This window comes from Meles meles, chromosome 13, assembly GCF_922984935.1.
Source record: "Meles meles chromosome 13, mMelMel3.1 paternal haplotype, whole genome shotgun sequence".
In the NCBI taxonomy this organism is placed as follows: domain Eukaryota; kingdom Metazoa; phylum Chordata; class Mammalia; order Carnivora; family Mustelidae; genus Meles; species Meles meles.
Genome location: NC_060078.1, coordinates 712814 through 739754, shown reverse-complemented (window position 1 = coordinate 739754; position 26941 = coordinate 712814). Strand labels below are relative to the sequence as shown.

Sequence of the window (26941 nt, the reverse complement as noted above, 5' to 3'; positions counted from 1 at the left end):
TATTCTTCATTCTATTTTTAGTTATACAAAAAATGGTATACTACCTTACACATTTTGTGTGTGTGTGTGTGTGTGTGTAGATGTGTGACTGTAAGGTTTGATCACAAATTTCTCCCTCCAGAACTCATGCCTCTTTGCAAGGTAAGTGCTGCTGCTCCACTCCTGTGCGGTGGAGTTCATCTCTCTCTCCCTCTCTGAATCCGGCTGGCCTTGTGGTTTGAATCTTTGTATGCACCACAAAAGATGCTTATGACCTTCCCAGGCCCTCCAGCTTCTGTCATTACCTTCTCAGAAGAGAAGACCAGGTGAAAAAGCCAGTCTAGCCTCCTGGAGGATGAGGCCACAGTGGGGCCTCATGGACCAAGTCAGTCCATGACCAGGAAGGCATGTGAGGCCCTTTGGAGCCTTCCAGGATGGCTCTTCCTCTAGCTGAATGCTATTGTGCGACTCTAAACCAGCCAAGTGAAACCAGCAGAGGAATTGCCTGGTGACCCCACAGAATTAGGAGAAATAATAAATCTTAATTGTTTTAAGCCACCAAGATTTGGGGTGGTTAATTACGCAGCCAAGCCCAACTGAAATACATTGTGTTCTGTATGTTTCATGTAACTGCAGCTCGTCATTCCCTCCAGATTACTGATGTATTTGTTAAAATTCTCTTTGGTTGCAACCCATCTGAAACTAACTGGGACAACTTAAGCAAAATGAAAAGCATTAGAAAGTTTCTGGAGGTATCCCAAGGAACAAAAGGTAAAGTTTGGGGGTGGGGGGAGAAGTCAGGGCCACTGTGGGGACATCAACGGTGGGAGTCATGGAGTGTCCGTCCGGAAAAGTGCCATTAACCACCCAGTGGTAGTGACTCCAGCACTGCTAACGTCAAGTTCTCAGGACAGTCTGACGCATCCCACTTGGGCAGTATCTACCTCTAGATCCTTCAGCTACGATGAGGGGCTGGGACAGAACACAAAGGCAGAAAAACTCAAAAATCGTAGGTGGAAAAAAAAAAAAACTACCCACATGTAGGGTGAAGGGGTGGGGGGCGGGGCGGAATCCCAGTATGGAAGCCAGAACCGGGGAACTCACTCCTGGTGAGGCCTGCTTTTCAACTGCTAATTACTTTGATTTTCCAAAGCTTCTTTCAAATCCTTTCGTCAAGAATGTATCAAGGCTCCTCTCAATAGAGGGTAAGAATCTGCTTGGGGCCACTCTCGAAACTGTGACGACTACAGCAACATTGTATACGTTCGCACAAGGCAACTGAATCTGTCAAAGCTTTTTTGTACAAAGGTCTCTGAGAGGATGGGTTGGCGGTTTTCATGAAGTTTAAAAAATGTTTGGGGTATCAACCGGAAAGGAATTGTACTAAAATGTAAAAAGAGGTGAAAGCCAGGGGCGCCTGGGTGGCTCAGTGGGTTAAAGTCTCTGCCTTCAGCTCAGGTCATGATCCCAGGGTCGTGGGATCGAGCCCCACATCGGGCTCTCTGCTCAGCAGGGGAGCCTGCTTCCTCCTCTCTCTCTGCCTGCCTCTTCGCCTACTTGTGATCTCTGTCTGTCAAATAAATAAAATAAATAAAATCTTAAAATCTTAAGAGGTGAAAGCCAGAGTAACAGGTGCTGTGAACACAGGAAGGAAGCCGAGAGCCAACGCGTGGGCTCGTCTCTGGGAAAGGCGAGGGGCGCGGGTGCGTCGGGAGGGAGCGCAGAAGGTCGCCGGCCTTGGGAGGGGACGCACTGCTCCCGGGACAGGGCAGCAACTCCACCCCCTAACCGAGGCCTCTTGCGGCGGCGGGCGCCTGGGACCGCGGCGTCTGCGGACATGGGCGCGCGGGCGCCTCGGTTTGGTGGGCGGGGGCCGGGGGCCACGCAGCCCGGGCCTGCCGGAGGCGCTGCGTCCCCGCGCCTCGCGCTAGGCACTGAAGCAGCCGCCCCCAAGCAGCGGGGCGGGGGCCGGACCGGGAGCGCGCGGGGGAGGTGTCTGCTCCCGGGGACTGAGGCGGCGCCTTCGCCTGCCGCCTGCCGCAGGGACGCGGGCCTCCGCGCCGTCGGCGACATCTTGCTCCGGAGGAAAGCGCCGGGGAGAGCGGGCGGCTGGGAGCTGCAGCGCGCGGCGCGCGGAGGACGGGAAGGGAGACGCAGGGCCAGCCCGGCGCGGCACCCAGGAGGTAAGCTGGGAGGGCGCCTCGGGGACCCCCTAGTCCCGCCCCTGCTTGGCCTCGCTCCTGCGCCCGCCGGGCCCGGCCTCCCGCGGCCCTGTCCGTCCCCCTAGCCCGCAGCCTCTGGCGTTCCACCTCCCGAGCCGTCCCCCGAGGTGGCCCCCGTCCCCCAGCCCGCTCCTCCCGCCGCTCCTCCCGCCCCGTGCCCCACCGGGGCTCTCCGGACAGGGTCACAGGACGCGACGCCACCTGCCGGGTCCTCCCGGGGCCCGTCCCTTCGCGGGCCGGCCGCCCGCTCCCTCCGCCCCCTCACCGCCGCCCCCGCCCGCGCCCCGCCCCGTGCGGGCGGGGCTCCGGGTTTAAACGTCGCGGCGGGCCGGGCCGGCGGGAGGGGAGGGGCGGGCCGGGCCTGGTCGGGCCTCTGTATCGTGTCCCCGGTTCCGTAGGCGGCGGCGGCGGCGCGCACTCCAGCCGGCGGCGGGCACCATGGCCCCGGGCAGCGGGGTGAAGAGCGAGTACATGAAGCGCTACCGGGAGCCGCGCTGGGACGAGTACGGGCCGTGCTACCGCGAGCTGCTGCACTACCGCCTGGGCCGCCGGCTGCTGGAGCAGGCGCACGCGCCCTGGCTCTGGGACGACTGGGGCCCGGCCGGAGCCTCGGACGACTCGGCGTCGTCGGCGTCGTCGTCGGGCGCCGGGGGCCCCGCGCCCCAGAGCGCCCCTGCCTCGCCGCCCGCGGAGCCCGCGGCGCGGGAGGGACCGGAACGGCGGGCGCGCGGGCCGGCGGAGGAGCGGGGCGCGGAGGCGGCGGAGGCCGAGGAGGCCCGGGACGCGGAGGGCGCGGACGAGGCGGCGGCGACGGCTCTGCCAGGTACTGGGCCGGGAGGGGGCTGCGAGGGGCCTGCTTCGGGCTGCCCCGCTCCGGGTCTCGCCGAGCTCCGGGCAAGACCCCCCCCACCCCTTTCCCTGGTGCATGAAGAATCCACCTCCCTTGACGAAATAAGGATGCTGTCAGCCCCGCCCTTGCCCTCCCACCCTTCATTTCCATAAGAGGATGGCTCTGGGTTGAGCCAGTTATAGGAATTCAGCGGAAGCGCGGCTGAACTCCATGTCTCCACCGGAGGACAGTGTTTGCTCTACTGCGCTCTGAAATCCCATCTATTTATATCTAAGCGCCCATTTTTTTTTTCGTAGAGGAGCCCAGCTTTCGCCGGATTCTCAAAGAGGACCTACCCCGGGAGAGGTTAAGAATTAAGGAGCCAGGCTTTCAGTCTTATGAATGGGGCCGCTGTTTGCTGTGTTAACTCCCTGACCCGCTGCGTCGTCTCTAAAGAATATTTTGAATTTGTTTACGCAGGCTGTTGCGTAACTCCTGGTTGGTGGGAGAAAATTCCTCGTGAGGGCTCAGTGCTCTCCGCTTCTTGCCCGTGCACGGAGCCCAAGCGCGCATCCTTCTCCAAAGGCTGCCGCGGTGGAGGGCTGGAGCGGCCGCTGGAGCAAGGCTCACGGGTGCTGGGTGTCTTGCTTCAGCCAGGGCCCAGCACCTTGTCTCCTGGCCAGACGGTCGCTGAACTGGGGTCTCAGCGTGAGAGGCCCGGAGGATGGTCGCTGGTGCCTAGCGCCGAATTAAATGCCTCAGGCGGGATACAGCCTGGAGCGACGAGTGGTTCCTTCCTTCTGCCTTCTAACTTTGGCCAGATGCCTCTCGCTCTCCACCCCCGTTCCCGGGTCACTCGATTTTAAACATTTTATTTGTTTGACAGAAATCACAAGTAGGCAGAGGCAGGCAGAGAAAGTGGGGCGGCCAAAAGCAGAGGCCCAACCCACTGAGCCACCCAGGTGCCCCCGCCTCCGCTCGATTTTAAAGAGGCTCCTGCAATTAGAATAACCGAGAGTTTCTTAAGCCTCCAGTCACTGATCTTAGAATACTATGGTCTCATTTAATGTTTAAAATAGTTTTAGCTGGTGGGAGCATAATTTTTTATGTTTTATAGATGAAGAAATGGAAACTCGGGCCAAATGATCAGTGACTTTATTTTTGTTTGCTTATGGCATGGTAAGTGGTAATTAACCAACTCTGCAGTTTGTAATGGTCTCTCTGCAAGAGGCTCAGAAGGAGAGGAGATGTCATCTTTGAGTCGGAGAGCCAGGCCACTGGGCTCTCCTTCCATCATCTTAAGGTATTCTCAGCAACATCTGCCGCAAAGCGGCCTCTCCGTCTTCATGTTCCTTGTCAGTTCCCAGAGATTTATGAGTATCTGGAAGCTGGAATCCTAGTTTCAGCGATCACTGGTGGAAATTTGAATAACAGAAGGTGGCGGGGGTAGGGGAACAGGCCTTCTGGTTGATTCCTGTGGCCTGATCCTCTGGCCAAGTTGTGAGATGTACTGGATCAGACAATGTGCTCTTCTCCTTCTGGCCCTTCCCTTCATTGTTGGTAAAATAGGTGCCAGTTATTTCCATAGGTATAGAAATGCAGCTTTCTGATGGCATTGTCTTAGGGATGGTACCGTGATTGCCTGAATTCGGGATTATTTTGGTTTCCCTAGAGACACTGACTCCCACCAGTGGCTAAGGTCAGTCATTTCTTCTCTGCTGATATTTCTGGTTCTGGTGTCAGGCAGAAGGAAGGATGTTTGCTGAGTCCGGGACTCCCGACTGCAAAATCCTTGTCTTCCAGTGGATGGTTTTATATACTACAAGGATGAGCATTCTTGAATTTCAATAGAATGTAAACATTTGGTTCTTGTTTTTATTGAAGCCAGATGTACACATGAATCCTACAGTTCTGTATGGCTTATTACAGAGATGCAGCCGCTCCCCGGCCACACACAGACCAGGTGCCCATTCCTTAGGGCTCCACTTCCAACTCCTTTGGTTTTTCTTTTGGTGCTGGTATCTATTTCTCCAAGTAACGTGGAGAGTGTTCCTTGTAAATAACAATAAATAAGCAATTGCTGTTTGTTATTGATAGTATTGACACTTCTGTATTTTCTTCCCCAGTTTTTAGCATTAACTAGCTGGCTTTCATTCTTTTCACCCCTCTCCTAACCCATACACAAGGCCCCTCCCCATACCTTCTGCAATATAGTCAGCCCAGAGCTGGTTAGGTTACAATTAGCATCTATAATGTGGTGCCTGGAAAATGGTGTTCAAAGCTGTCCTGCATTGTTTGCCATGACTCCTTTTTCTCTTACAATACAACCAGCACATCGGGTTTGCTATCACTCTCGACATCTTAAGACATCCCTGCCAGGGCCTCTGACCTACTTCCATCTGGCCTGGTTGCTGCTCATGCCGCCTGCCGCCCTGCCCGGTCCCATGTTGGGAGGGCCCTTGGCCACCACCCCACAGACACCTCGGTTTCTCTCTTGGGTAGGAGCCCTTGTGTGGCCCTAACATCATTTTCCTTCTTGGTTTACCCCTCCTGTTGGAGCTTGTCTTCTAGTAACTTCCTGAGAAAGGGTATGTGAGACATAAATTTCCTAAGACCTTGCATGTTGAAAGGTAGCTTTATCCTGCCCTCATGATTTGGTGAGTTTGTGGCTGAGCTTGGAATTTAGGTTGGAAATACTGTCTCTAAAAAATCTGGAGACATTGCCCTGTTGTGTTGTAACTTGGGATACTGCTGTTACTGTCCCGTGTCTTCCTGATTCTTGATTACCTGTCCCCACTGTCAGGAAGCGTTTAGGGTCGTCTCTTTGTCCTTTTATTTGGAATTTTTTCCTTGGTCTATGTCTGTTTTCCTCCGGTGTTCTAGGTGAGTCCTTACAGTGAAACTCCTGCTTTGTAATTTTGGTAAGTTTTCTTGAGTTGTTTTTTCATTTCTATTTCTGTTGCTGTTCCTTTCCTTCTAAATGTCTTAGCCGGATGTTAGACTTCGTGAATTTATTCCCTCCTTTTCTACTATGCACCCCAACCCCTATTTCCGTGTGTCTTTTTCTTCTATTCTTCTGGGTGATAGTCTCAACTGTATCTTCCCAGCTTTTCTATTACATTTCTTTGTAATTACTGGCATCCTATTTATTTTTAAATTTAATTAATTTTGTTTTCTGGACTTACCTTCTTCTCCCTCTCTTTCCCTCTCCTTGCCCTCCTTTCTCTTTTTATTCCTTTTAAAGAAATAGTATTCTGTTCTTGATTCATGCATACAGTATCTTCTATTATCTTGGTGAGGATATTACTAGAAGTTTTTTGTTTTCTTCCCCTTGTATTTCTGTAGCATAGTCTCCGGTTCCCCACTTCTCCCCATTTTTCATTCTTTTTGTTTATAAACCTGTATTTCATGTTAGTTTTCTCAAATGTCTAATGACCCTTGGCTTCTGATTTAAGAGAGGGTACTAAAAAGCTGTCAGGATGTTCTTTGTGTGCGGTAGGTGGCAATGGGAGGGTTTACTATGGAATGCTTTGAAGCATGCCTTGAAGAGTGGTCTGGACTGTCTCTAATTCCTTTTTTCATAGTCCTATTTCTTCTTAAATTAAATTTATTTTTTAGCACAGTTATACATATGCATAATTTTTAAAAATATACTTAAAATGAAAAAAATAATTCTGACCGATTTCCCATATCCCTTGCTTGCTAGGGTGCATGTTCCAACTCTTTTCAGCTTTGGCCACCTTCTTCTCATGTAGACTTACCTGTTGGCTTTTTTATTTTAAATGTTATATAATGACTTCCCATCCTGGGAGATGATTAACTTAAGATCTTAGTTAGCTCTGCACCCCTACCCCCAGTATAGATACAGCAGCACCCATTTGTCCCACAGTATTAACTATATGACCATTTAAGCACTATTTAAGCACAAGCTAATCATTGCTTCATTTTTTTCTGTTTGTTTATATATATTTTATATTCCCGTCATTAATTCAGCTTGTAATAGTTTGGTTGTACTTTAAAACTTGTCATATGCTAGACACATTAGGTGTTCAATACATTTAATTTTTTCCTCGGAGACCTTCTTCTGGAACCCTCATCCTCCCGTTCTTATTGATGCTGCCCAGATCTGACACAGCTGTTGTCTGGGGCTTCTCTTCACTGTTTGCCTGAGTCCTCCTTTTGTTTACCTCCTTGATCTGAGCCCGGTCTTATAAATCTCAAGTGTTCCTTTGTGTGGCCGATCCCTTCCTTTTGGTGTAACACGTCCTCTTTAAGTCCTGAGAATACTTTTGTGACCTTGCATGACTGAAAATGCCTTTAATATATCCAAAAGCTGGATTGATATTTTGCAAGGGAGAGAACTCTTGGCTACAAATTTCAATATTTTAAAGCATTATCATATTGAATCGTAGTTTTTGGTCTTGCTTTTTAGAAGTACCATGCCATTCTGACAGCCTGTGTATGTGACCTCTTTTTTGGGGGGAGGGGGTGGGAGGGCGTTTCTGAGAGATTCTCCTTATCCTATATCCTACACCTTCTAAAATTCTATGTGTATGTCCTTTTTTTAAAAAAAAAGTAAGCTCTACACCCAGTGTGGGGCTTGAACTCATGACCCTGAGGTCACGAGTCACCCGCTCTGCTGACTCAGCCGGACTCAGCCAGCCGGTGCCCCTATGTGCGTGTCTTTTATCATTCATTGTGCCCACAACCTGGTGGGTCTCTTTAGTCTGCAAATGTTTCTTATAGTTCAGGAGTATTTTCTAGTACCACTTAAAATAATTTCCTGTGGTCTATTCATTTTTTCTTTCCATGATTATTTTTAGTTGGATGGTGTAACTCCTAAGTCAAATCTCTAACATTTTTATTTAAAAATTCTCTGATACTGGAATTTTGGATTCTGTTTTCTTGGAGAACTCATCAGTTTTGTCTTCCAAACTTTATACTGAAATTTTAAAATCTCCCATTCTAGTCTTAAATTTTGAAGAGATTACATGTTTTTTGTCCCAACTGTTATTTTTTAAAAATAAAAAATTAAAAAATGGCATCCTGTTCTTCTTGGATTTCTTCTCACTCAAAAAAGAAAAAGCCATAAATATCCTTTGAGAGCTTCCTTGTATTTTCCAGTCTTTTCTGTATATTTTGATCTTTTTCTTTTTCGAGGACGGACTCATGTGTTTGTTCTTAGCCTATCCGCTCAAACGTAGGAGTGAGGCTTGAAGAGCATTTCAGGAGCTCTCTGTGTGGGGGTGCCCGCTGACCGATTGGATGAGGACCAGCTGTTTCTCTGAGGACTTCAAGCATAGTATACGCCATGTTTCTCGTGTTCCCTTCCCCAAACAGCAGGCCCGGGTCTCCTGCCTGGAGGGGTACAAGCTGGGCTATCAGCATTCTGGGAACAGAGTTGGGGAAAGGGAGCAGGGGCCTTGTTCTTTTACCACATAAACCTATTTTCAGGCAGGTGTCCCCCTTACTTTTCCTGTCCCCTCTAGCTCTCTCTCTGGAGAGTAACCCATGTGCCTTCTGGGCTGGGGGAGGGGCCATCACCTGGCTCACGGACGCGAGGAAAGACCATGCAGGAGCTATCTACAGCTACACCACAGAATCAGCCTGAAAACTAGTGGCTTGAGATTCCAGTACTCATTGGTTATTGCTCGTGGTTTCTGTGGGCTGGAGTTTGGCCTGGGCACAGGGGTGCGCCTTGTTTCCACTCTGCTGCCTGCAGCCCCGGCTGGAAGGCGCCAGGGCTGCGGGCCGCCTGCGAGGACCCTCACAGGTGACATCTTCGCGTGCCCGGCCTTCCTCCTGACGCGCTGGCTGGCCTCCAAGGGCACGTGTTCTGAGAGAGAGCGGGGCAGGGGCTGGATTGCCCTTTATGGCTTTCACCTGGAGCCCTGTAGCACGTCTTTCACCGAGTTCCTTGCTTACCAAAGTCTGCCCGGATTCGTGGGGTTCTAGAAGCATCTCCCAGCCCAGTTCTCAACAGGCAGGTTCATATTATGTTGTCAGAAGAGCGTGTGGGCTAGGGCACGGATTAATGCTGGGCCTTCTGCTTCATTTTCCAGTTCCTTTTGGGGTTCAGTTTGTTTCCTGTGGGGCTTTCTTCTGCAGGGAGTTAGGATTCATCTTACTCAACCCTGTGAGGTCCCTTTTACATCTCCCTCTGCTTTCCAACTTCCAAATTTTAGCGAGCCCTGATGTCATCGCCTCCCTTGCTTTTTGTGCTGAGTTATGCCTTTTTTCCTTCACTCTAGTGGGCTTTGGGACCCTACGCACGTCACTGGTACATATTTAACCTAAATTCCATTTGCTGTATTTTTACTTACATTTATTTTTTACTTCTTTCTCTCTTGATCAGTCTTGCCAGAAACTTGTGAATTCTATTAGTTTTTTTCCTAAACTAACTCTTGGCTATGTGGATTTTATTATATGTTTTTATTAATCATTAATCTATGATCTTTTTTCCCTTACTCTAATTTTCTTTTTTCTTTTGAAGATTTTATTTATTTGAGAGAGAGAGAGAGCACACATGCAAGCGGGGGAAGGAGCAGAGGGGAGGGAGAGGGACAAGCAGACTCTGCACCGAGCTCAGAGACTGCAACAGGGCTGGATCCCAGAACCCTCCATGACTGGAGCCGAAACGAAAAGTCAAATGCTTAACCCACTGAGCCACCCAGGCGCTCTAATTTTCTTTGAGTTTACTTTTCTAACTTTTTAAGATGGGTGCTTATCATTGACTTTTTTTTTTGCCCTGCCTTTCTCTTTGACTATATTGATTTAAGGCTTTAAATTTCCATCTAGTTACTGCTTTAATTACACCATCAGTTGAGTATGATAAATCTTAACTCCCTGCAGGAGAAAGGCCCAAGTTTTGTTTTTTATTTACTTAAGCAAAATATTATGATTTTTAAAATACATGAAAAATTAATAAAAATTAACATTTATGTATAAGACAAACATAAGGAAACAGAATTAAAAAAAAAATAAACTAGGGGCAGCTGGGTGGTTTAGTCGGTTAAGCATCTGTATCTTGATTTCAGCTCAAGTCATGATCTCAGGGTGGTGAGATCGAGCCCCATGTTGGACCCCTCATTCAGCACGGACTCTGCTGGGATTCTCTTTCTCTCGTTACCCCTCCACCCCTGCTCATACTAAATGAATGAATGAATGAATGAATGAATGAATGAAAAAAAATATGTATATATATGTCTTTAAAAAAAAGAAAACCCGTATACCAAAAATCTACAAACATGCTTGGTGAAGAAACTTTAGAAGCATTTCTCTTTTTCTTTCTTTTTTAAGACTATTTATTTATTTATTTATTTATTGACAGAGTGAGCGCCGCGCATGTGCACCACCGGGGGAGGGACCGAGGGGGAGAGAGAATGAGAGACTCTCAAGCAGACTTCACACCGAGCTCAGAGTCTGACGTGGGGCTCGATCTCCCCACCCTGAGATCATGACCTGAGCCGAAATCAGGAGGTGGACGCCTAATCGAGTGAAGCCATCCAGGTGCCCCTAGAAGCGTTTCTGATAAGATCAGGATTACGGACGGCATGACTTCTGTCTCCAGTACTTTTTTTTTTTAATTTTTAAAATGTAGTAAAATATACCTAGCACAGTTTACGATTTTAACCGTTTTTAAATGTGACGTTGAGTATATTCCCATTTTTGTGTGGCTGTATGATTTGTTTTGATCTGTGCACTATTTGGAAATGTTTTTAAATGTCAAAACTAGAGATTTTTAAAGTTCCTTATTTTTATCTTATCAAGTTTAATTATACTATAGTTAGAGGATACATTCTATGTGATTTCAGTTTTGTACATATACTAAGATTTGGCTTTAGGGGCTCCTGGTGGCTCAGTTGGTTAAGCATCTGCTTTCAGCTCAGGACATAGTCCTGGGGTCCTGGGATGGAGCTCCAAGTCGGGCTCCCTGCTCAGCGGGGAGTCGGCTTCTCCCTCTGCGCCTCCCCTGCTCATGCTCTCGCTCTCTCCCTCAAATAATTAATTAATTAATTTAAAAAGATTTGGTTTCAAGCCTTAGCTATGCCCATTCTTGTAAACATCAAGCATTTATATTATTACAAATTCTATATCCTGTAGTTATTGGCTGCCGTGTTGTGCATGTACCCATTAGGTTGAATGTGTTAGTTCCGTTGTTCAAATACTTAAAAAAAAATCAGAGTGTTGAATAAAAGTTACTACGATGGTGGATATGTTCTTTGTATCACCCAGCACGGTTGTCACCAGCCACGTGAGGTTACTGAGCACTTGAACTCAGACTAGCAGATCTGAGGAACTGAATGGTTACCTTTATTTTAATTCATTTAAACTTATCCTTATAGCAGCATGTGATTAGGCTTTCGTATTGGAGAGCACAGTCCTAAAACAAGACGGCGTTTACTTTTGTTTGAATCTTATGTCGGTTACTGAGAAAGGGGACTGTGCTGTGATGTAATGTCCAGAACACTGTTTTTGTGTTTTTTGGGGAGTTTTTTTGGTCTAAAGGCTTTATTCCAAGCCTCTGTCCTTTGAATAGGATCCTGAATCCCAGATTCACACGCGGTTCTCCTCTGCCAGGCACTGCTTCAAGAGCTTTGTAAATATTAATATTCTAGTGGTCAGTTCCGTGGCTTCTGCAGTTTCCATCTCTGTCTCCTGCTGCTGCAGATGTCCTGCAGTTCGTCTCTTTCTGGAAGTTCTGCGGAGGGTGAGCGCCGTCATTTTATCATCTGCCAGTGATAACTCCTTGCGTGCCTGCTCTGTTTGCTGGACGCTCGTACTTACGTTGGACAGATCACTCGCAGGGGTAACTTGGGGCTGCAGGTCTCCGAGCAGAGTTGAGTTCCTTGTGCTGGACGCCTGCGGACACTGTGGGTTTTGAACACTCCGTGCTGGGGAGAGTCGGTCCCGGGGGCCACTGTTGCCGGCTGAGGTGTTCACTCTCCTCACTCACTGTGGTCTCGTTCCCTGACCCCGTGTTCCCCCCTGTGAGCCGTGGGACAGCTTGGTTGCCAGATGCCAAGTCTCTTCCTCCTCATCCTGCTGACCCCTGCCCCCAGTCCCATTTGGCCCCGTTAACTGCTGCCTCCTTCACCGAAGTGCTTCCCTTCTTTGCTCATCTGGTTAGTTTCTCTACTTTTCTAGCAATTCTTTCTTGCCCTTTGGGGGCTCCTTCCTCTGCCTGGCTGCTCCTGACATAACGGTCCCACGGGTCTGACTCCACTCTCCCCTTCTCTGCCTGCGTTGCTTCTGGGGGGATCTGTTCCACATGCAAAACCCAGCTCCCACCTGCCCCCTCACCGCCTTCTCTCGCAGGCCCCAGAGTCAATGTCCAGTTGCTGCCTGCTTGCTTGTTCCAGAAACCTTTCATGTCTGAGGTGAGTATCCTTTCCTTGGCCTCTTATCGGAGGTTAGTTGCCTGACCTTCTGCTCCAAATACCTGTGGGAGCCGTAACCTCCTATTTGTCCCCCGCGCTGTGCCGCGTCCGTGTCCGCCGGTCCAACTTTCCCAGTGCTGCTGGGCTGTCCACTCTGGGATGGCTTTGCCCCACCTCCCTCCTGTTCCGATACGTGTGTAGTTCACAAGTGCCCAGGAGACTGCACCTGCCGGGCTCGGTGGGTCCCTCTGGTCCTTCTTTGCCTCCCCACCTCCACCATGACTACTGGTCTTCACCTTCACCTCTGGGTTTTTAATCTGCAGACTACAAAAACACTCACTGGAAAAGACAGAGGCACCCTGTGTTTATCATAGCATGACTGACGATAGCCAAGATACAGAGACAACCTGAGTGGCCCCGATGGATGAGTGGATAAAGGACAGAAGGCGTATACATACACACGATGGACTATTACTCAGAGTAGCCACAAGGAAGTAGGAAATCTCCCATTTGCAACAACATGGGTGTCTCTAAAGGGTTTCATACTCAGTGAAATAAGTCAGATGAAGAGAGAATAACATGTGATCTCAGTATATGTAGAATCTAAAAAGCAAGACAAATCCACACACAAAACAAAAACAGACTCATAGATACAGAGAACAAATGGGCTGTTACCAGAGGGAGCTGGGGGAGGGCAGAATGGGTGAAGGGGGTCAGTCGCTCAGTGGTGGGCAGTAACTAGGCTTACAGTGGTGATCACTTTGCAGTGTAACACAAATACCAAATTACAATGTTGTACACCCAAACTTTATAAAATGCTATAGACCAGTTTTATGTTAATAAAAATAAATAATATAAATCCAGGCTGAAATTAAACGTGAGCTTGCAAAGGGTTTAAACAAAGCAGTGTAATTTTCATAGAAGATAAAAGGTTTATAAAAAAAATAATGAAACTCATAAAATGTTAAGGAAGTGCGTATGTTTTAGAGCATATCCGTAATGTCCGGTGTTGACCTCAAGCAGGGCAGTCCGACTTTCCTTCAGAGTTCCTCCAGCTGTGCTGACAGAATTTGGGACAGTGTAGACTGTGGGTTCTGACTCATGCGGTCATTTCTTTTTTTTTTTTTTTTTTAAACAAACTTCTTTATTTATTTGACAGAGAGAGAGATCACAAGTAGGTAGAGAGGCAGGCAGAGAGAGAGGAGGAAGCAGGCTCCCTGCGGAGCAGAGAGCCCGATGCGGGACTCGATCCCAGGACCCTGAGATCATGACCTGAGCCGAAGGCAGCGGCTTAATCCACTGAGCCACCCAGGCGCCCCCATGCGGTCATTTCTGTCACAAGCGTTGGGGGAGCCCTTCTGTCCAGCTCTTCACACTGGGAATGTGGAGCTGAGCACCAATAACTATGGAAACTGTTCCCTATTGTGACTGAGGTCACCAGCTGGCTCTTACAAGGAGCAGATGAGAGTCCTAGGGAGCTCTCCGTAGTCATGGAACAGCAGAAAGACATGAAACTGAGCGTGGAGGTGCCATCAGGAACTTTCCATAATCGCGGTGCCTCGGGAAGAAATGGAATCCTGGAACTCTAGTTGAGTAACTTAAAAACTAACCTTTTGCGGCTGGTTAGTGGTAATACCACAAATCCAGATCGTTCTCTGAAGCAAGACATTGACGACTGGACCTACCTTGGGGTTGTGGAGAAAACTGTTAGGCTGTGGTGCTTTCTAGCTGTTAATATTTAATTAAGATGCTTAACCTCAGAGTATGAGTCACAGGGGCTCCTGGGTGGCTTGGTGGGTTGAGCGCCCGACTCTTGATTTTGGCTCAGGTCACAAGTTCGAGCCCTCTTTCGGGCTCTGCCCGCATGGGATTCTCCCTCTCCCCTTGCCTGTCCCCCTCCCTCTAAAATAAATAGATAAATCTTTTTAAAAAAGAATACGCATAACAGTTGATGCTTTTGAATAGGCTTGGTTCAATAATGGTGTATTTGTTGTTGATTTTAAAACGGGATAGGCTGAAAAGTATGATACTAACTTGTTTCTGTATTTCTGCTTTCCGGGAAATTATGGATTGAGCTATAAGTGAACAAGTTACTGAATTAAGCATTCTGAACTTTACAACCCAAATGTTTAAAGTAATTATGTAGAACCATGATTTGAAAGCATTCTCATTTCGTTTTATCTCCTTTTTCCAAAAGCCCCGCCAGTGAAAGACATCAAAGAAAAACCCGAACAACAGATCAAAACAAAAGAGACTGAGAAGTTACCTAACAGTACTGAACCTCGACAGCAACCAAGTGCCTTATTTGCCAGAGGAAATAGGAAAGCAGTCAAGAGTCCTCAAAGATCATCGAGTAAAATAAAAGAGAACAAGCATCCATTTGCCCTTTACGGGTGGGGAGAAAAGCAGACGGATACAGGAAGCCAGAAAACCCACAACGTCTGTGCGTCCGCTCCGGTCCACGAGGTGGGTCCCGTGCACCCGGCTTCCCTGCCTTTCCTGGGAAGATGGGAGTGGGGGTCTGTGCCGTGAACATGTCCTGTGTTTACTGCGATGTTCTGGCGTCACGGTAGGTCTTCAGGGATGGCGGGGGCCAAGGAGAGCCCAGACCCGGGCGTCTGGTTGGCAAACAGAAGTGTGGGTGTGAGCTTCCCGGAGATCGAGGGGTTTTGCTGGGGGTTAGCTGGGATCTGGACCGTTTACCAACATGGAGGCAGGTGAAGAAGTGGCTGGAGTCAGGGTTTTCAGGTTCCTGGGGGGCTGGTAGGTCATGGGAATGGAGCACAACCAGGGCTGGCGGCGGCCCCTAGATTTGCCATGGGCCTCTTGACAGGTTTCCAGGTCCTTCGGCTTCAATAACCGGTGTTCCTTGACTCCTTTGTTGTCTTTGGTTGGTTGCTTCTCCTATAGTTCTTGGCATCTACTGTAGGCTCCCTGTTGCCCTTTGCATTCGGTGTGGATGCTCGTGTTTTCCCTGCTCGTCTGTACCGGGTGCCCCCTGCTCCCTGGAGCCTTCACCGTCCTCTTGGTCCTGAGAACGTGTCTGACAAGTCTCGGTGCGGGGAGCCCCAGCGCAGTTATGGACGTTAGTGTCAACACCGCCACGACAGCCTAAAGCAAGGAATGGATGAAAAGAAGCAGAAAGTACGAACGGTTTGAATCCTGATGAAATACCATCATCAGATTTACACTGAACGGACTTCTGCACGAGCCCCAGCAGGTGGTGCTTTCCGGAGTGGTATTTGAGACAATGAAGCTGTGCTTTAGCAAAAGACTCAGGGATTAAGTTTAAGAGAGTTTTTCTGTGGTATGAAATGTTTTAAGTGGTAAAAATCCCTGGAGACTTTTTGCTTATTTTGTGTAGTAAGTTGTCGTAAAACATTTAAAGTCCTTTCACGGAATACTTATCCAGGCTTAGTGCTCAGCTTTTTCAATAATTTTCCAGAGCCAGTTTCTAGAGGCACATTACAAATTGGTTGCTTGCATTTCTTTCTAAAATTCAGTCCTGTGGCTGTTTTTGGTGGTTTAGCGTCTTGGTCGCTGACAGTGGGCGAGGGGACGGCCATTCTGGAGAAGCTGTCACTCAGGGCCGGGCTTGCCTCTGCCTGGCTTCAGGTGACCTGCCCCTAGCTTCGTTCATTACAGATACTCTTGAAAATTGTCACAAAGGCCACGTAAGTTATTATGCATTTATTGTGGAAATAATCGGTGTTTATTTTTGAATAACTTAGATTCATGAGTCAGCATTGCGAGCCAAGAACAGAAGACAGGTGGAAAAGCGGAAACTGGTCACTCAGAGGCAGCGCGCCCACTCGGTGGAGGTGGAGAAGAACCGGAGGGTAAAGCCTCCGCCGTCGGAGAACCCGTGGGTGACAGAGTACATGAGATGCTACTCAGCACGAGCCTGAAGGCAGGAACGGCTGCTGGGACAGCCTCTTCGAAAAAGTGTCAGTGGAGGAGAGAAACAGAACAAAAGAAAAACCACCAGAAGAAAACAGACACAGGTTTCAGAAACCAGCAATGACCCGGGTTTCCCGTAGGGAATTTCCCGAAGACGCTCTGTTTCGCTGGATCCTGGTCACCTACCTCAGCAGTAGGGCGACAGTTGAAGCCATAGACATTTGGGTATTTCTGAAGCTAATTCCCTAAATATTTGATATTCTTATAAGGGTTTTGTTTTAAAGCATCTTAATCTTTTCAGACACGGACACCGGATGCCTTTAAGTGGCTACAGATGCTTCGCACTCGGTATTTCCGCCAGCTTAGCTGGAGCCCATTTCCTTCCTGTTCTCATCCCTTCCCAGACCCCGTAGCCAGTAAGATCCCAACTCGCAGCTTGAGACCCATTTTCCTTATGTGGAGTTTCCTTGTGGAAGAACAGCCATCAAGTGAGGTTCAGCACTAATTCTGACTCCTTGCGCAGTGAAACCAGAACTTGTGTTTTGGTTTTGGCCCCACGTCACGTAGACTGTGATATTTAAGAATTCTCTGGGTTGGGTGAGGGTCCTCTTTTCTCTTGAAATTGTCATCGAGGCACTTATTTCATAGCTCAATAGATCGAATGCATTCCAGTGAATGAAGTGCCACGGCTGTCTTTAGAGTAGTACCGCAGTTTCTTTGGAAACTTTTTCTATTATTCTTGAAACTTTTTTTTTTTTTTTGGAGCACATAACGGGGAATCAGTTCCTCACTGCACTGTGGTGTTTTGGCACATAACTTACTGTGGACTTTCGCCTCATCTATAATGGCAGTGACATTTAAAACTTACAATGTGAAATGTATGTAATTCTGTTGAGATTGTCCTGCTCATGGGGGACAGGGGACAGATATTAAGATACCAATTAGAGATGTGGCTTGCCCCTCCTTTCTGCACTTTCTCCTCTACAGACTCATTCATAACAAAGCTTTGACGCTGTACATCACTCAGACTTTTGGCCAAAACGTGTTGCTTGTGGATTCCTAGCCAGTAGGCCTTACGGAGAACGTGCAGTGGGAGAATAGTGGTGTGTGTCGAGGCACAGATGTGAGTTGTGTAAATGAGGTTCCCCTTCCCCGGTACATTTACTCTTGGGGTAGAAGCTGGTTTTGAGAAACGCTGGTTTCTACCCAGCAGATATAGGAATCTATAGGAAGGATGAGTGCTAATTTCTCTAGAAGAGAGAAAAAAGGCCTCTGCCTAGGCCAAGTGGGCAGCTGGAGACAGGTGAATAAAATTTGCCATTAGACGTGAGGTTGAATATTTCCTTGATATTTTTACTCTGTATCTTTGAAGTATTATGGTCAGTTTTTACTTTTGTTTTTAAGTGGGCTTCACACCCAGCGTGGGACTTGAACTCATGACCCTCTGAGTTAGGGTCGCATGCTCTGCTGAGTGAGCCAGCCAGGCGCCCCTACTGTCAAGTTTTAGAACACAAATACGTTTTATTCCACATAAAGTCTTCACACAGTGTCCTCTTACAACCGTATTGAGCTTTGAGAACTCACTTAATCATGAGTTTAAAAAAAAAAAACTTTTTAAATATTTGCATTGTTTGCAGTGAATTCTTTTACATAGAGAGCTCTTCTAATCATTGAGATGTATATTTAACAGGAAGTTCTGTATGTTGGTCCAAATGACCTTGCTAATAATCTGGTGAACATTGCTGTAATTATATTAAAGTCCTTATCCACTGCAAGTACCAAGAGGTGAGATGACGGTGGCGTTGTGATGGTGTCGCTGCCTGTAAAAACTGTTCCTTTCCCACCACTTCTTGCATGTTTGGTTTTAGCCATGAAGCTCAAACGTTCCTGTTGCACCCGACAATCTTAGGGAAGCTACCCTTGGGAGTGGCTCAGGACCCCATCGATGGGCTGCCTTAGAAACCCAACTTCCTCTAGGCTTTGACCAAGCCAGACTCTCTCCTTCAGAGACAGACTCAGATTTAATGTGCTTACTACTGAAAACTCCAGATAGACATAAAACCTAGAAGGCAATGTTGACCAGTTGTCCCCCTTTTTAAGTAGAGGACAAATGAACAAGCTTTTTAAGGTACTTTTAATGTGCACAAACAAAAAATAAATCTGAACTAATTGTGAGTGCCCTTCCCACACCCAAGCCATTAGTTGGTTAAGGTGTCTTCTTTTTAGGGGTGAAAATTACCCTTTGAGCCCAGGACATTTTTTAGGTGGTAATAATTCAATGGTCTTACTTTTTCCTTCTCACTCTAGAAACTAATGTGTTTGTAACCATGTTCCTAGTTCATGGGACACATTGGAAGACAGGAAGATAGTTTTTTAAAATTACCTTTCATGTTGAAAAGTTTAAAACTGTTGGAGATTCCAGTGACACTTAGAAAGATAGAATAAAGTAATTGCTACATAAGACGCTCTCTTTTATATTTTGGCTTTAAAATGAAAACCGTTGGCCATAAACATGTTTGCTATGTTACTTTTATTAAAAACAGTAATAGAATCCTGAAAAACAGCTAGCAGTCTGCTGGACCAAGGTGGATGAGAAGTAAATAGTTCTTTCTTTTTCTTTCTCTTAAAACCTAGGGGGCTGCTCTTATGCAGGAGTATCAGAAGCCTGGGTGCTTCTGGTTTTATATATGTATCTCTGTATCTGTATATATACGGACCCTTCCACTGCCGTAACCTTTCTAAGCACATGTATACATTTTTTAAAGTTTACTAAGCATATGACAGGGTTAGGCTGTCGTAGTTGCTCCTGGTGTATGGCACATAGTAACGGCTCTTCATATATGTAATCGCGTTGTCATTGTTTCCTTCAATAAAAATTGCTAATAACTTGAAAGGTGTGTATGCAAGGTCACTCCAACTGAACTGCGGCTAAATTGCATGAAGGGCGTCTGTGCGTTGTTCGAAGTCACCTTCCAAAACAAATCTGTGCTGTTGGTGGGGTTTTAAAACATCTGTCGTGATTCCCCTCCTCCTTTTACCTTGAAATGCTGGACTGAGCGTAAACTTTAAAAATGGAATGCTGTAGTATTTGGTATTTAAAATGTTTAAAAGTATCATTGGCAAAGAGGGAGAGAGGCAAAGCATATGTTAGACATGAAAACAACTTTTCTTGTCAACTACTTCAGTAAAAAAATAGTTTTGTGGATGGTTTTACCCTGGACTAAATTAAAAATGGTGCTAATGTTTATCCGGATTCTGTATTTGGTTTGATAGTAAAATGCTAATGCCTGACTCATAAGGTCCTTACTATAGTCTGGTGAGAAGTTACTTTAATATTTAAAAAGGGACCCCAACAATGTGACCCGATCATTTCAAAATGTTTGCATTTGAAATGGATTTTTGTACAGCAGAATGAATAGGGAGTTATTCACTGTAACCATCTGCTTAATACCAAATGCTATGCAAGGAACCATGTCTAGATTATTGGCCCAGATTTGTCTCTTTCAAGCCTACTAGTGTGAGATGGAGATAAGTCACTTCTCTAATACTTATTTCCATTTTGATGAAAGGACACCTGCATGAAGACACTGGAAGCCTCTTTTTGGATTTCTTTCATAATTAGCAAAAGTACTGAAGAACAGTCTCCCCATGTTGTTATGTTTGTTTTGAGTACGGATGTCGCTTTAACACTCTGAAGGAGCCAAAGCCGGGCACCTGTAATCGCAAAGCTCAGGCAATGAGAATTTGGGGTTGTATTTTCTAAGAACTGTGTATTGCTTTTAGCGTATATTTAATATTGCAATTACTTGGAAAATGTGAATCAAGTTAACTCATCCTGCAGGCTAAACGTTCTGTTTTGTGGGATATCTGGGAAGTCTGATTAGGACATCGGTGGTTGAGGAAAACACGATCATGTTGGCTCCTAAGTGGATCTTTCATCCGACTGGCGTTTCACAAGATGTGTCCTACCCAGCAAAAATACTTTCTGTGTACACCCTTTAAGTTGAACTATAAATCGTTCCTTGTCGTTTCCCTCACACCTTCCTATTTTGAAAATTACCAAAGCAATAGTGCATTGTTAAAATAATTTAAAAAGTAGCAGAGAGTCAAAAGTGAATGCTCCTCCAGACCCCCCCAACCAAAGTTCTGCCCCCCTTCGAAGAGGAAGAGTGTTAAGTTGGGTACGTGAACTCTCAGACCTTTTCTCCAAACACTTATCTACGGAGTTACAGAGACGCTCTTTGGGGGGTGCACAAGTACGCAATAATGTTCTACATGTTCTCTAGCTTTTAGTATCGTAGGGCAGGTTTGTGTTCCAGATGGAAGTGGAGTTAACACACACCTTCCTTTTGTTCTCACTGAGCACAGCAGGAAAACCCGGACAGCATGCGTGTCACAACCACCGGAAGACTCGGAGAGGTAAATAGCAGCGAGCAAGTCGGGGAGAGCGCCGGGACTCCAAGTCCAGCCGAAGTGGTGAGTTTACCACGATTGTGTTCCTCTGGTAACTCCCAGCCAGAAGGCAGTGCAGCCCCAGTTGCACAAGTGAGCAGAGTGGTGCAGAGGCCCTGGAGAGGCCAGGCTTGCAGAACAAAAACAGAAGGGCTAGAGCTCAGGATGGGGACGATGCCCTTTCTTTGCTCTCCTCCTCCTCCATTTTTCATGCTGGAGCCCCAGCTAATCCCTTGGCTTCCAATCGGAGCCTGTGGGAGCCACGAGTCTAAGGGAAGGGAATTTCTTTTCCATTTGGTAGAGCTGTGGCGCCAAGGGGGTGCGGCTGAGACTCAGTTACCGGAGTGGGCTGGGAGGGCTGGGCTGGAGCACCCAGGAGGTATGGGAGAGGGAGTAGGGACTCCACAAAGTTTTTTATGAGCTCGGGCTCACCCCTGACCTGCTCACCTGGTCCGCACTGTTCACCTGTGAAACTAACCCTAACTACATGCCAGACATATTTGAGACCTCTGCTGATAGGTAGGTCTCTCCCCAGGTCTCTCCGTGGTCACAAGATGGTGACAGATCCCAACAGTGTTGTAAAGGCTTTGGAAATCCGATCTGAGGTTAGAATCAACACTCACAGGACTTGTGGCCTGGACCTAACCAGATGGACGACTTGCTAAACCAAAATGTCAACGTTCTCCATAGGATTTGCTTGCATCTCCTCACGTAGCATTCAAAATGCATAGGCTGCAGTCCCAGATTACCCAGCCTGTAAAAAGCCATGAAAATATATACCATCATGGACTTTCAGGAAGCTATGATTAAAATACTCCAATAACTAATCACAAACTGATGAGGGAGCAGGAGGCCGGCTGAGGACAAAGCAAAGGCTGGCACCTTGCACCCCCTCTCCTCCTGCTCCCCTCGGTAGTGTGTGTGACATTCCTCAGGCACCCCCGGCTGCCCTAAAAGAAAAGCAAATAGTTAACTTGCAGAGATCACAATCCTGCAAGACAGGAGTCTCCCTCGGTCTCCGAATGTCCTAGTGATTTACAACAAAGAAGCTGTCTTATCGATAGCCCAAATTCCAGAGACAGGTAACTCAGTTCCTCAAGCCCTAATGTCGCCCTCCCCTCCATAAAACTGAAGGAGACTGAGGCCGAAGGAAATGGAAATAAAGTTAAATTTCTTCTAAAGCTAAAACTCACTGAAAAGGATGTTTGATAGGAGGAATGTGACATTCCATCAGGAAACTCCCAACTGTCTTCACGTTGGGGCCTCGTTAGAGGGAAAACCAGCCTTGGCTTGACAAGTACCAGGCCTCCAACATCCTGACAGCCTTCTTTACCGTGACAGCCCTTCTGAACGTCCCCTTTGTCCTCACCTACCCAACTCAGTTACCTCTGGTTCAAGGAGGGCTGACCAAAGATTTCGAAAACAACACGCCATTCCAAAGACCAATCGGGAATAGGATAGCTTAACGTTGTAATAAATCCTGTCAGAAGAAACAGGAACATAGAGCCAGCAGTTGTGGCCCAATCACCTACCGCCGAGTCCACCCCCAGTCTGCCTTTAAAAACTCTGACTGTAATCCGGTTCGGGGTCCAAGTCCCTATTCCGCTGTGACGGGTATACTTGGGCCCAAGCTTGAGCTTGTCGAGTAAACCCTCGTGTGATTGCATCAGTGTTGGCTCCTTGGTGGTCTCTCGGACGCAAAAACTAGGGCACAGCAAAACACACTTGAAATAAACATTTAAAGTAGAAATTATCGGGCACCTGGGTGGCTCAGTTGGTTAAGAGTCTGCCTTCGGCTCAGGTCATGATCCCGGGGTGCTGGGATTGAGCCCCACATCAGGCTCCATGTTCAGCAGGGGATCTGCTTCTCTGCCCCTCCCCTGGCTCAGGTGCATTCTCTCTCTCTCAGCCACTCAAGTAAATAAGTACAATCTTTAAAAAACATAGAATAAAAAATAAAGTAGAAATTATCAGTAAAGAAATAGGTGGTAGAAGAACCAAGTGAAAATACTGGAACTGAAAAGTGCGTAACTAGAATTTTTAAAAGCTCACCGAATAGGCTTAGTAGATAACAAGAGAAAGACCCAAATCAATACAAATCATCCAATTTGAACAACAAAGAACAATTCTAGGGTCACGTCACAGGAGTCACGGAATGAGAAGAGAACGCATAATGCTGCAAAACGTCGCTGAAATGATGGCTGACAACCGCCCAGGGAAGCTGAGCCTCAACCCAAAGAAATCCAAGCCCAGATACAACATAAACTGTTGAAAACTAAAAGACATCTTGAAAGCAGCCAGAGAAAATGAAACATTCCCTAGAGGGGATAATTCAAATGACCGTCCATTTCCTCGGCAGAAACTGGGGAGGCCAGAAAAAGTGACGCATTCCTTAAAGTGCTTGAAAACAATTGTCAACTCAGAATTCTGTCTCCAATGCAGTCTCTCAGGAATGAAGGCAAAATAACGACATTCCCTCATGAAGGAGAGCCTAGCGAACTGAGAGCTGGCAGACCGGCTTTAAAGGAAGAGTCAAAGGGTATATTCAGACCGAAGAGGGAACTTGGAAGGTTGGGGGCAAAGCAAGCAACAGTGATAATACTTGGTCTTCTGTCCTGGGTTCCTGAAACAGCTCCAGAGCCTTAAAGGTGAAAGGTGTGCCTTGTTCTCCTAGACAAAGCCCTTCCAGCCACACCTGACTGTGTGTTAATGAAGTGACTTTGGGAAAGGCCCAAGGATGGGGGCGGGAAGGACTGCTGTGATTGCAGGGTTAGGAACTTCCAGTCCCCACCCTGACCTCTGGGGAAGGGACGGTGCTGGAGATCAAGAACCAAGATCGAACCAACTGCGCCTGTGTCATGAAGCCTTCTTAAAAACTCAAAGGACAGGGTTTGGTGCGCTTCTGGGTTGGTAAACACTTGGCAATGTGGGGGAAGTGGTGTCCCCAGAGAGCATGGGAACTCCCACATACCTTGCCCCATCTGGCTCTTCCTGAGTTACAGCCTTTCATAATAAACCAGTGCTCTAGTAAGTAAACTGCTTTCCTGATCTTTGGGAGCCTCTTAAGGAACTTATACTATTTAAAACATTTTTTAAAAGATTGTTATTTGTTTATTTGACAGAGAGAGACACAGTGAGAGAGAAGGAACACAAGCAGAGGGAGTCGGAGAGGGAGAAGCAGGCTCCCTGCTGAGAAGGGAGCCTGATGCAGGGCTTGATCCCAGGACTCTGGGATCATGCACTGAGCTGAAGGCAGACACTTAATGACTGAGCCACACAGGCACCCCTTAAAGCATTTTTTAAAAACATGTCATCTTTATTTTCCCTTTGGATAACTGTGTTTACATCCTGAAGTCTGTATGTTGCTGCAGCTCTTTTGCTGATTTTGAAGTGAACTTCATTCCTACGATGCTAGAATCAGAACGTTAGGGCTTAGAGATCATACTATCATATTATCATATTGGTCATAATATGATAATAATATATGGTCTAATAGCATATCATATTAGAGATCCCATTATCCCACCTCCTAATTTAAAAAAAGACTCAAGTGAGCTCAGAGAGGACAGTGACTTGCCAAGACACAGGCTTCATTGTAAAATGGAACCCCTTGTTCCTAAACACCAAGCCCAGCTCTGAGAGGGCATGAGTCCTCCATTCCCTGCTCAGCCGCCACCTCTGTCTTCCACGGTCTAGACAGTGCCTGGTGCTTAGCAGACACTGTGTTTGCCGTTCATCCTTCCTTAAGCTTTTTAAAATTTTAATTCCAGTACAGTTAACAAAATTATATTAGTTTCAGGTATGCAATGTGGTGATTTATCAATTCTGTGCTATTCCATGACTCAGTGCTCATCAAGGTAAGTGTACTCTTAGTCCCCTTAATCTACTTTCACCCACCTATGACCCACCTCTCCTCTGGTGACCACCAGTGTTCCTTTCTTCTCTTGCTCTCTTTTCTCACGATTAATTGCTTTCTTAGTGGTCCTTGGATTCCTTTCTCTTTATTTTTTGCATATATATGACTGGTTTTTGTTTTGTGTTTACCTCTAGGTTTATATGTAATATCTTCAGCATATAGAGTTTATATTAAATTGATGACCCATTCTTTACTCCTCTCATCCCTACATTTTAGGAATATGGTGTCATATTTTATATCCTTTTATTTTGTGAGTCCCTTGACTGATTTTTACAGATATGCCTATTTTTACTGCTTTTGTGCTTCCTACTTTCCTTACTCTTGCTTATGGTTTTTCGTTTCCACTCAAAGAGTCCCCTTTAACGTTTCTCATAGGGCTGGGTTGGTGGTCATGAATTCCTTTAACTTTTGTCTGTCTGGGAAACTCTTTATCTCACCTTGTATTCTGAATGATGGCCCTGCTGGGTAGCTGCACATTTTTTCCCTTTCAGCACTTTGAATATATCATGCCACTCATTTCTGCTCTGCAAAGTTTCTGCTGAAAAATCAGCTGATAGCCTTGTGGGATTTCCCTTGCATGTAACTGTCTTCTTTTGCTACTTTAAAAGATTTTATTTACTTATTTATTTTAGAGGAAGGGAGAGAGAGAGCAAGAACAGGAGGAGGGGAAGAAGGAGAAGGACAGAATCTCAAGCAGACTCTGTTCTGAGTGCAGAGCCCAACACAGGGCTCGGTCCTGTGGCCCTGAGATCATGACCTGAACTGAAATCAAGAGTCGGACACTTATCCAACTGAGCCACCCAGGCGCCCCTCTCTTGCTGCTTTTAGAATTCCATCTTTATAACTTCCTTTTGCCATCTTAATTTCCATGTCCTTGTGTGGACTTCTTTGGGTTGATTTTGTTGGAAGATCTCTGTGCCTCCTGGATCTAAGTTTCTATTTTTTCCCCAGATTTGAGAAGTTTTCAGCTATTCTTCAAGTAAATTTTCTGCCCCTTTTTCTTTTTCTTCTCCTGGGATCCCTCTAATGGGAATGTCATTATGCTTGAATTCCCTAAGTCTGGTCTCATTTTGCATAATTTTTTCTCTCTCACCTGCTCAGCTTTACTACTTTCCATTACTCTGTCCTTCAGCTGATTCATCCTTCTACCATCTAGTAAACTATGTATTCCATCTAGTGTATTTTTAATTTCATTTATTGTGTTCTTTGTCTCTGATTAGTTCTTTTTTATCTCATCATTAAGGGTCTCACTGAGGTCCTCCACTCTTTTCTCAAGTCCAGTGAGTATCTTTATGATCATTACTTTAAATTCTCTATCAGACATTATCTCCATTTCACTAAAGACTCTTGTGATGATTTTGTCCTGTATTTTTTTTTCCCCATTTTGGACATATTCTTCTGTCTCCTCATTTTATCTAACTCCCTGTGTCTGTTTCTGTGTGTTAGGAAAGATAGCTGCATGCCCTGCACTTGAAAATAACGGCCTTATGAAGAAGTCCTGTAGTGTCCTGCCATGCAGTGTCCCCTACTCACCAGAACCTGTTGCTTCGGGGGTGTCTTCTATGGATGTTGTGTGCACCCTGCTGTTGTGGCTGAGCCAATTTTTCCTTCAGTCCAATAATCTGCAATGGCTCTCTTTGCCTGTAGTGGGCAGTGTTTGGTCCCTGTGGTGTTCGTGGACCAGTCTGGGGACACCCTGGGCTTGAGTTGAGTCAGACCAAGCATATGCCAAAGATGCAGTTGCACCAAACTGTGGGGCACTTTCCCTGTGTTGTCCGCTGGGAAGCTTTGGTTGGTGAGTGGGGCCTGAAGTTAGACCAGCTATCTGCTTCCAGTCCACTGCGTGGGCCAGACTAGTTTATGTGATTATCTTTCCCTTTTTCTGGGGCAGGAATCATTGTGGAGCCATGCTGGCCAGTGTAGGGGCTGCTTGCTCTTTTCCAGGTCTGCACACTGCCCTAAGGGCTCTGGTCAAGAGCATACTGGAGAGGGCAGAGCCACCAACATACAGCATGGAGGTTCTGGGGTAGCAGTGTGAGGCTAGCAAGCTTTGACTCGTTGCTGTGCCTGGATTGAGGTGGGCTCTCCAGAGGGGTGAATGAGCAGAACAGTGTGTGTTTGCGGGGGTGGGGGGGTGTTTATGGGATATGGAGGAGGCAGTGCTAGCAAGTTAGTGAGTCCCACGGGTAGCTGTGTGTTTGTACTGCATGGGAGGAGGGGAATGGTGCCTGACAGGTCCTTTGTTCCTGCAGGAGTTCTCCAG

The 26941-nt window shown here is 46.8% G+C and overlaps 1 protein-coding gene across 2 annotated transcripts; it reads left to right on the top strand.

Moving 5' to 3' along the window:
- Window positions 1-1923: 1923 nt before the first annotated feature.
- Window positions 1924-19627, top strand: LOC123955588 (centriole, cilia and spindle associated protein). 2 transcript variants are annotated; one of them, XM_046027793.1, is made up of 4 exons: window positions 1924-2162; window positions 2600-3024; window positions 14608-14876; window positions 16142-19627. In XM_046027793.1, the coding sequence occupies exons 2-4, from the start codon at window positions 2640-2642 to the stop codon at window positions 16316-16318; spliced, it is 831 nt and encodes a 276-aa protein (XP_045883749.1). In that variant the 5' UTR covers window positions 1924-2162; window positions 2600-2639; the 3' UTR covers window positions 16319-19627. The 2 variants fall into 2 exon arrangements, with proteins under 2 accessions (XP_045883749.1, XP_045883750.1); XM_046027794.1 differs by lacking the exon at window positions 1924-2162 and having other exon boundaries at window positions 2574-3024.
- The last annotated feature ends 7314 nt before the right edge of the window (window positions 19628-26941 follow it).

What these genes read in the sequence shown, in the direction of transcription:
- LOC123955588 (XM_046027793.1), top strand. Translation starts at nt 2,640, where the DNA reads ATGGCCCCGGGCAGCGGGGTGAAGAGCGAGTACATGAAGCGCTACCGG. An exon ending in GGCGGCGACGGCTCTGCCAG is followed by an intron (nt 3,025 to 14,607) that starts GTACTGGGCCGG and finishes TTTTTCCAAAAG; the next exon opens with CCCCGCCAGTGAAAGACATC. An exon ending in CGTCCGCTCCGGTCCACGAG is followed by an intron (nt 14,877 to 16,141) that starts GTGGGTCCCGTG and finishes TGAATAACTTAG; the next exon opens with ATTCATGAGTCAGCATTGCG.